General features: G+C 36.7%; 1 protein-coding gene across 3 annotated transcripts; it reads left to right on the top strand.

Annotated features, from left to right (window-relative positions):
- The first annotated feature begins 267 nt into the window (after positions 1-267).
- LOC145786667 (uncharacterized) lies at positions 268-9,337 on the top strand. 3 transcript variants are annotated; one of them, XM_082598377.1, is made up of 13 exons: positions 268-407; positions 1,061-1,103; positions 1,642-1,765; positions 2,146-2,214; positions 2,683-2,785; positions 3,804-3,888; positions 3,989-4,054; positions 4,499-4,590; positions 4,705-4,870; positions 5,148-5,309; positions 5,590-5,668; positions 6,200-6,314; positions 7,193-9,337. In XM_082598377.1, exons 1-13 carry the CDS (start codon positions 385-387, stop codon positions 7,473-7,475), a joined length of 1,410 nt encoding a protein of 469 aa, XP_082454503.1. In that variant the 5' UTR covers positions 268-384; the 3' UTR covers positions 7,476-9,337. The 3 variants fall into 3 exon arrangements, with proteins under 3 accessions (XP_082454503.1, XP_082454502.1, XP_082454504.1); XM_082598376.1 differs by having other exon boundaries at positions 5,566-5,668; XM_082598378.1 differs by lacking the exon at positions 3,989-4,054 and having other exon boundaries at positions 5,566-5,668.
- Positions 9,338-9,682: the final 345 nt, after the last annotated feature.

Genomic DNA, 9,682 nt, shown 5'->3' with positions numbered 1-9,682 from the left:
TACTACATAATGTTTCATTCAGGCACGTTTTAAACCTTTCAAGGATTTGCCACCTTTTCCCGTTCGTTAACGTGCTGGTAGGTTTATATCGATTTTTGTAGTTAGTATCTTTTTCGTCCGGACGCGTTAATGACGAAAATTAAAATGATTAAATGATTGACGCGACAGTGTTTCAAAAAAGTATTGGAAGTTTTAGACATTGTTGGGCAGAAAGCTATATTTTTATCTGGCAACTTTGGCCTCTGCAAGTGCCAGGGTTACCATGTTGGCGTTTTTAATTTGGCTTTGGTAGGCTAGTTTTGATTTGGCATGTTGACTTTTTTCTAAGTTGGCAGCTTGTTTAACAATGTTACAAAAACAGTATTATCCAGCACTTGAAGCAAGATGAATTGGGTGGGAGGTTTAAGGTATTCAATATTAAAGTAAAATGCAGTTTATATACGGTACTAAATGATTCAATCACTTCACTTTTTTGATGTCATTTGTGTAAGAACTTCGATTATATCTCACCAGTAGAGGTTCTATTTGTAATTGGTAGTGTGACAGCAAATCTTTTTATCAGCTAACATCAGTGGAAAATATTTTGCTAAATGTGTGAGCGTGAGATACAACTCAGAGACAGTTCCAAATCCAATGGTCACAGTCTTCAACCAAACTCATAGGCAGAATATCCAAATATTAAAATTCAGCTTTCTTTGCAAATGTTTGTGCATTTATTATTATTTTGCACTATAAGTTAGTTCAATTTCAGCACTGTAAGTGTAAAGCGTCTGAAAAAATGTATTTTTCACGGTAAAATATTTGACTGGCTTAAAAAATGAAAAATATTCATTTTCCTTGCTTTGCCTGACAATACAAGATCATATTTTTAGTTATGGGAATCTATATATACTTGGTATTGACATCAAAAAGGAAATAGAGTTGTCTAGAAGCTTGTTGACTGTCTTGAAAAATTTTCATACATATAGCCTACAGCACAATTAAAATATAGTATCGTAACCTACCTACTCCATCTGTTGGTTTTAACCCAAAATTTTTAACAATTTTTATTTTATTTTAGAGATCAAGTACGTCGGCGTAATGAACTTCAATGCAAACAGAAGGTTGGTTATTTTTGTTTGTTGAATAAGCCTAGTTAAGTAATTTAGCAAGTATAAGTATAATAATTCAATAGTTCTGTCACTAGTTACAATATGTTTGCAATCTTAGTCTTTTGCTTTTGCAATGAGAATCTTCTATCAATAAACTTGTTTACTAAACCTGGTTAGATTTAACATGTCCGCGAAGAGCTTAAGTCCTACATGCTCAGTGTTGCTCTCGGGCATTCTTGCAACACCATTAATATACAAAGGTTATTAAGCTTGGAGCATGCCATTGACAATACCTCTAAAGCTGAATGATAAATTCTTATTTTTCATCTGTTATGATTATCCTGCTTCTAGGAAGTCACTTGAAAAAACTCTCAAATGTTTAATTGTCTCAGACACAGCTTAGTAAAGACCCTTAGATCAATCCAAAAAATTAGATTTAGTGACATCAACCAATTTTAGATCTCTCACACCTAAAAAGGTATACGGTATGTTGGTTAGTATCATTATTAACATATAAACTTGACTTTATGCTGAAGAGAATACATTTCAGGAATATTTTGAGAGAAAAAGGATTGAAAACAATAAAAGGCGCAAGACCAAATATAACAAGAAAGGAATCAGCCGTGACCTCCTCAACCTTGCTTGCATTGCAAGAACAGTTAGAAATCCATTTGGTGAGTGCATAAATTATATGAATCATTATACCTTGCCGTACGTCAGTCAATTGACTAAATTGAAACACTTGCGTTTTTTAATCCCTTGACAAGAACATAATGGCTATTGCAATGGATAAAATCAGTGCAAAGAATAGTTCCAACTGGTGATAGAAATTTGAAATATTTTATAGAAGTATGGTACCGTAATACTATTTTGCTTACAATATCACTAATGCGTCAGTACATCTAATCTGAATTGGAGTATAAATATTTTTATCGGTTCTTTTTTTGTTACATACATCCAGTTACATAGAGTTGTTACATACAAATTGAAGATAAATCGAAATCACAATCATTATTAAGAAAATCTTTATTTGTTACTTGCAAAAAAACTCAAGATGACAGCGATGAAGACAGTGACACTCAATCTTTCCAAACACAACTTATTCAGGATAAGAGTTTGAAAGGTATGGCATATCACTATCAGCCAAACTGTTATTCTTCTTGGACATAATTATTTGAACACTATGTTGTATTTTACATGATGAAATAGGTTTGTAGAATTTAGTTGATCTATCAATATCATTAGTTACGAATTATTAACAGTTTGATTCCTTGAGTTACTGGTCTAGCCACAACTAAATTGTAACTGCTTTTAAATGCAAAAACCCAAGGGAGGTTGTCAGAAGTAGAAATATTTCATAATGAAAGTGAAACAGACATGACAAGCAAACTGGAACATTGTTGGCAAGCAAATATATCATTAAGGAAGTGGTTTATTTCTTGACATTCTTTATAACAATGTTTGGAAGTTCAACAAAATGTTGATGGCTCTACTTTTCAATTCAGAAATGTACTGAGATCATTGTCGTGCAGCAGTAAAGCATTGTAATCTCCTCATACTTCCAATTGGTTGACAGCTTGACTTTTTGCAGCAAAAGAATCTCGTTCAAAACGACCAAAAGTTGATGTGATATCTGCTAATTGCATTGGAGCCCAAGCTACAGATGCAATCCACGATGAAGATATTTTTTTCAGGTTACCATTTTCTGTTCATACAATTATTAATAACGTTCTTACATAATCATAACAAATCGGTTTGAATAATTTTGCCTAGGTGGATGAATGGTCATTTATTTTTGTTTGGATGCGAAACAAAACTTACATAAAATATAAAAAACGTACAGTGGGCATCCAATGAGAGAGTGCGAAAGACCGTAGCTTTATGAAGGCGCGGGAGGTCGCCGAGTCTGCATTATCTCATTTAAAAAGATAATACAAAAGCAAGTATTGCGTTTTTAAATGGCTAATTAACGCAATGAAGAAGAAGGTTAAGGTAATAAATGACACTGTTTACCAGAAATATAAATCTTCTCATTTTCATTGACTCATTGACTGTAAGCAAGGCCACTACTAGGTGTTTAAAGCTATAACCAGCTTTGAAAGTAAAACGCCAAATCAAAAGGTCAACAGATGAATGAAAGAAAATTTGAGACCATGCAACTTTGTGGAACTTGTTAATGACCTGCTACTAGGGATGCCCAGAGCAGAATTTCGAATCCTTAAGATTCGAATCCATCCAGAATCGAATCTAAAAACCGCTTTTTTATCGGGTAATTGGATTCGGAAATAATACGAAAAAAGGAACAAAATTATAAAAAAAAAATTTTTTTTTTGAAAAAATGCTCCGCCGATCCGCAAAACGCCTGCAAGTCGAACGTGCGTCGTGCATGCCAATCCATTTCTGCGTGTGATTAACAGAGGTCCCTTACGTGTGTGTGCGCGCGTGTGTTGTTTTGAGAGAACAAAGGCAAGAAGAAGAAAACGATTGAACTTGAGAATGAGAACTTGTTAAAATGATGGTTTTGTAAAGCTTCTTTTACATGCTGTTAATGTGTATTTTCTCAATAAAAAGAAAAGGTTAAAAATTTACGCCGAGGATTCTAGAATAGGATTCGAAATTCTAAATCTGAAAATAAATTCCAGAATAGGCAATTATTCTACTTTGGGCATCCCTACTTGCTACCAAATTCCTTAGTCTTAACTTATCTTGCAGAAGCAATAAACATCAACTTAAACTCCAGCCTCCTCTTGTGAAGAAGCACTCACCTGTGTATCACTCCACACCTCTTTTGTATGAGGTACTTTATGTCATCCAACTATATTAGTGCTGGCTTGAACGGTTTAATAATTACCAGGAATGTCCTTAGACTGAGAAAGATTCTTTGAAATGATTTCCAGAGGTTTACCGTGCACAACAAGATTCTCCCGTCAAATCTAGAGCAAGTTGCACATTTCATTGAGAAGGTTAATATAACTATGCTATCCACCGTGTTATTACAAAAGCCTACCTGGAAGCGTTTTGATCAGCGCTGGTCTGATAAGTAGTGGATCTACCGGGTCTTGATCGTATTTCTCAAAAGCATGAAAAAAAGCTATTTTTTTAAAAGCGAAGCTAGTTTGTCGTTAGGGTATTACCGCCATACCCCGCACTAAAAGCTAACTTTTTGATGCTTGACTTTTGATGCCTTTTGTGTTGTATATTTTGAAACAAGTTGAGGTGATTTTGAAATATATATTTTTTTGCAGATTCGCTATGGTTATTATGTATTGAATATCGTTATGATAACATTTATGCTTCATCTTTAGCCGCATATTGGGTACATTGTTACTATATTAATAAATATGTATCAGATATTTGTTTTTCGTACCATCACCTTTTGATCCCCAATGTTTTTTGACACTGTTTAGCAGCGGAATTGTTCTTACCCATACAGACAACACAAGTCGATGACGCAGGTGCCAAGTCGTAACTTACCATCTCCAATCCGCGCTCGCAACAGGCAAGTTTTGAATGATGAAACATTGCAATGTATTTGTATTGGTTTTACAGTATCTCCATACTGAGGATTTAGTGCAAACTAGTGTATTATTTCCAATCATCATGTACCTTTCAGCTTCCAGCATTCTTCCATCCATCCGCTATCCATACTCACGGACGAAGAATTACTCCTGGAACAAACATCTCCGTTTGTTGAGTCCGATTCTGGCCACGTCGAACCTCTATTACAATCTAACTCTTTCACAAATGAAATTGCTACTGAAGTCAATCCGCATTCGTTTGTAAGTGATGCAGTAGTTTAGGTTTTTGTAACAAATGTATTATAATTGTGAATACGACCCTCATCCGGCATATAACCGTCTGATGATTGCAAAGTTCGACAAGTAGGCTTAGCAAAGAGATTTTTCAACCCAAATTTATATTTTAAAAAACTTATTGTCAACTTGGATCTTTTACTATCATAGCTTAGGCAAGTCAAGCGCTGCATTGTTTGAATGCACATTTGTGTGATATCTGTCACCTACCAGTATATCTTTTGCTAACTACATAAGTTGTCAGGGTGACTTCTTGCACGGTGTCCCTTCAAGATCATTCCTTGTTAAAGAAGAAAGAAACAGTCCTGACCATATCCCCTTGTTGAAAGATGAGGAACAGTTTGAACAATATGATTTAATAAACAGCTGTTTGGGTTGTGAAAACTCACCGACCACCAGCGACCAAGTAAGTTGGCTTGCATAATTTGTGCGGTGGCCAAATGGGCAGCTCACCTACAGCCCTCATCGAAAGGATGTCCGGCTGAAACTCATTGAGGTCACACAGTTGTGTCTTGATAAGACACAATGAAATGTATGAAGGTGGACGGACTGGACGCATCAATTCATTTCTTGTTTACTCGTCCATTTATAGCTTTAACACCAAGCATAAGCGTTGATATGATGAAAAAACGACATCCTCGTGTGTATGTATTGTATTATAGAGAGCATTGGTTCTTTCATCACAGAAAAGTGGTCAAATGGATTTCCCTGCAGAGTTCCACCAGTCAATATTGGATAATCAAGTTCCAGAAATCGGTGCCTCGGGTGAGAAATTATTATGTGGTGCAGTTATAGCTATCGTAGCCATATTACAATGCAAAAAAGCATCACAGCTTGAACGTTATGATGGCGGCATACGCTGCACTGGCTTTGAACAGGCAAGCAGCTTGCCCAAAACTGCGACCACTTTTCTTAAAGTGTGGCAAGATCTTATACCAATCATTTCCTAACTTACTGCCCAAACACCTATTTATCATCTTTATTTGTCTTTTGTGTTGCACACCACAAGTGTAGGATAAATGGCGGATTTTTTCCATGCAGACATTCTCTTTTTCTAAGTTTCAATCTATCTATCGCATCTTCCTCCTTCACCTTTTTCTACCTTATTTTTATCTGCTTTTTTTTGTATCCTCCAAATTTCCTTTTCCCGTCCACAACCAATGGACCAGTGCTACTGAGACCATGTTTTCCCTCTTTATGCTATGTCAGTAAAAAGTATGTTACACCTTTGTTCTCCAAATTTTTATTAAATTTAAAAAATCAAGCTTTATCACACTAGTCATTCTCTGTTATCAGCTTTTATGGGAGATGAACGTACTGAACAACCCTCTTACCACACTGGGCCATCCATTGATGAATGCCTGATTGAAGATGAGAATATCTATCTTCCCGGAACTACAATATCTTCGGCGTGAGTGTCATTTGTTGGCCAAATAATCCGATCATAGCCATCAGCGGACAAGCCTCCAGCATGAAGTGTTTTATAATTGTTAAATTTAACGAAGTTTTGAAAGGGAACTCCAAGTACTTGAAACTTCGTTTTACTTTAACAACCTTGTTTCTTTCCAAAACTTAATAATAATAATAATGTTATGGTTTTATTTATTGTCGCTCTACAACAGCTAAGGTTTTTTAGCGACAGGGCTCATGTTTAATTTTATATCAGGTTTTTACGATGTTATCACATTATTACCCGATTTATTCTCACTGCGTTACACAAGAAAGAACACAATCGGTACCGTTTTTCAAGTCTTCGGTTTGACCCGACCTGGAATCGATCTCAGATCTACCAGCACCAGAGCCGAAGGCGAAACCACTCGGCCACTGAGCTGGTTTTTCCGAAACTTGACTTTGTGTAAGGCTGAACGAGTGAACGTGTCATTCATTGGCCGCTATCGGCTGCGGTGTTTCCAAAATTAGTCATTACACTTTTGTGCTGATTGCTAAAAACCAATAAACTTTTTGCAAGTTCTTGACTACAGTAAATACTGTAGGCTATTGGGTTTTTCTGCATTAAACTATATTGTTTTCTTAAACTCTGAAAATCGTATTAGGCTATCTGAGTATTTTGAAAACGTTGCTTTAATCGAAGGACGGTGTATCAAACAGCAAAATCGGTTTGAAAATTAGTGTCTATCATGCGAGGTTCGTTTTTGCGGCAAACTTGTGCACATGTATATTGTATAAGCTTAACAATCAATATTCATTCTTTTTGGGAAATAGTCACCTTGGTGTAGGAAAAATGATTGTGCTGCAATGAACTGGATTGACGGTTTTGTTATTTTGCAGACAAAGCATGGGATCCCTTTGCAGCAAATATTCTTCAAGTGATTCTGCCACCACTCTGTGTCCTCCACCTTCTAAAGCTACCTTGGCCAAGCAAAAAGGAAACGAAGACATTCCCTTTAATGTTTTCAACCAGGTAGATGCGGTCAGTTTCGGTCAAAACCAGTTTGTAGATGCTACACAGCAAACAGACAGCAACTTGCACCGACTTTGTGTTGATGCATCCACCAGCCCCATAGTTTGGTCAAATGTAGATGTTTTAGTTCAGACTGAAGATGAACATTAAAGGTTCAAGTAGGAAGCAAAATGCAAGAATGAAGATGAAACTCATCAGTTAGATCTTGTTTTAGCTGTTGGATAACTTAAGTATGCGAAACTGCCAGGATTAAGCTCTGCAAGAAGCTTTCCCAGTCCGAGGATAAAGATTCAATCAATCAATCGGTCAACAAATCAGTTCTTTTTTGCACTGATACAGCATTTGCAGGGCATGAAAGCAGAATTAGCTGGTTTGTTATAGTAAGCCTGACGAAGTGATCATGCGCAGTAAAGCCGAAGAGCATTGTTGGTTTTCAGAATGGTAGCAGATTTACGACTGCATAGAAACATAACTCCCTTTTCAGCTTCTGGAAAACAATTTATATTCAACGAATATTTAACGCTAGTTTTGCTGAAGACTCAAGGCTAATGTTATGTTTTGAAAGTGGATCTTATCTTTAATGCTTGTCTCTTGTATGCGCGGTGTTGATAAGCTACAAGGAATAGATGGACTATTTCGTCTCCTTGGTAATGACTTGATACTATGAGCTGGGTGTATCTAAAGCCTGATTTAGACTTTCTTAAGTTTTGGCAAGAGTACTCCTGTAGCCAGGCCCGCAACCAGCAAATATTTTCGGGGGGGGGGCATTTAATTTTTATCAAAGAACAAACATTAAAATGATGCATTGTGACATTTTTATGTTAATGTCCACAAACAAAATTGTTAGCATGCCTTCCAACCAGCGTAGCCTACTTTCGGTTTCGATAGTCTACACCAGTGGCGTAGCCAGGAAAAAAAATTGGAAGGCCAAACATTTGATGAATTAAAGAGAACGACAAAGTGTTTGATTTAAGACATCGCCACCTGATGTGCAGTGGCGTATCCTGGTGGGTTGAGCAAAGGGAAGCAATGAAAGTGGTGGGGGTGAGAGCGTGCCGAACGCACGCGTATTCTAGGGGGGTCCGGGAGCATGCTCCCCCGGAAATTTTTTGCAAAACTACACTCAAATAATGGATTATAGCGCTTTCTGGAAACACTTTTAGGATAATATTTGTATGAAATTTATTAGCAGATAAACAGCTATTAACTTATTAAAGGTAGCTCTTACACACGAACGGGCAAAATCTGCGGATAAAATTAGAGAACACCAAAAACTTAGCTACACAAAAACCCAAAAGAGTAAGCCATTCTGAAATTGCTTCCACAAATTAGTTAAAAGAAACGTAAATCGAGTAAATTTTGCGCGATTTACGATTTGCAAAATTTATTGGTGTCTTTCTGTGTGTCTAAATCTAAAACAAGTCCTTGTGGTGTTCATAGCCAGATGTCTTGGAAAACGTTATAAATTTCTACAAATTTTATTATATTTTCAACAAAGCGCTCTACTTCGGAATTCAAGCTTTGAAAATTTGGGGGGGCCATGGCCCCTTTCGCCCCCCCCTGGCTGCGCCTATGGTCTACACTCTACATAGGCTACATTTCATACTGCATAGAACGCTGAAAATTTTTTCAAAAAATTTCGGGGGGGGCAAATGCCCCCAATGCCCCCCCCCCTGGTTGCGGGCTTGCCTGTAGCCTACTGTAGGTTCATGAGTGAAGTGACAGTTTGTCGCATAATGGCAATCTGACAAAATGACAATTTACCGCATAAGCGCTCTTTCGTAACAATATAGTGTTGTGTCATTAATCTATTCAGCAGACTATCTGCATAACACAGAATTGGTATTTTTCGGTTATTAGTAGGCTATCTCAGCGGAAAAGCGTTAAAAATTTTGGAGTGCATCTGGTCGTGCGACTATAGACGTTTTTTATATTTTCTTTTTTTTATGATTCTTATAAAATATAACTGCATATTTTATGTTGATGAAGTGGTTTTTGAAATAAAATAAATTGCCATATAGTTGTTTTAATTCATGTTTTGTTGTGCTAGAGTTATGGTTTTTATAAAAAAATAGCTTGTTTAAAAGCGTAATCAACGAAGTACGACATTTTGGCGTATTTGTTGCGTCATATTACGAATCTCCTGGCGTCCTCATAAGAACTATCATAAAGAGACAAGCGACATTTATCGGACATGTTGGTTGGTTTTGAATCTTTATCCTCGGACTGACAAAGCCTTGATAGGTTATTCCTGGTAGTTTTGCATGGCTCTTGACACAGGGCCGGTTACCGAGATTGGCAGAGTGAATTTTCCGATTGTTGAAATCTTGTTGCTGGGGAATTATTCCATCCATTAG

This window comes from Aplidium turbinatum, chromosome 17 (genome assembly GCF_918807975.1).
Source record: "Aplidium turbinatum chromosome 17, kaAplTurb1.1, whole genome shotgun sequence".
Classification (NCBI taxonomy): domain Eukaryota; kingdom Metazoa; phylum Chordata; class Ascidiacea; order Aplousobranchia; family Polyclinidae; genus Aplidium; species Aplidium turbinatum.
The sequence above is the reverse complement of the archived record's forward strand: the minus strand, read 5'-3'. Positions and strand labels throughout refer to the sequence as shown.

Coding starts and splice junctions, on each gene's coding strand:
- LOC145786667 (XM_082598376.1), top strand. CDS start 385: ATGAATTGGGTGGGAGGTTTAAG. Junction 2,786..3,803: donor GATGAAGATATTTTTTTCAG/GTTACCATTTTC, acceptor CTTATCTTGCAG/AAGCAATAAACATCAACTTA. Junction 5,310..5,565: donor CACCGACCACCAGCGACCAA/GTAAGTTGGCTT, acceptor ATTGTATTATAG/AGAGCATTGGTTCTTTCATC.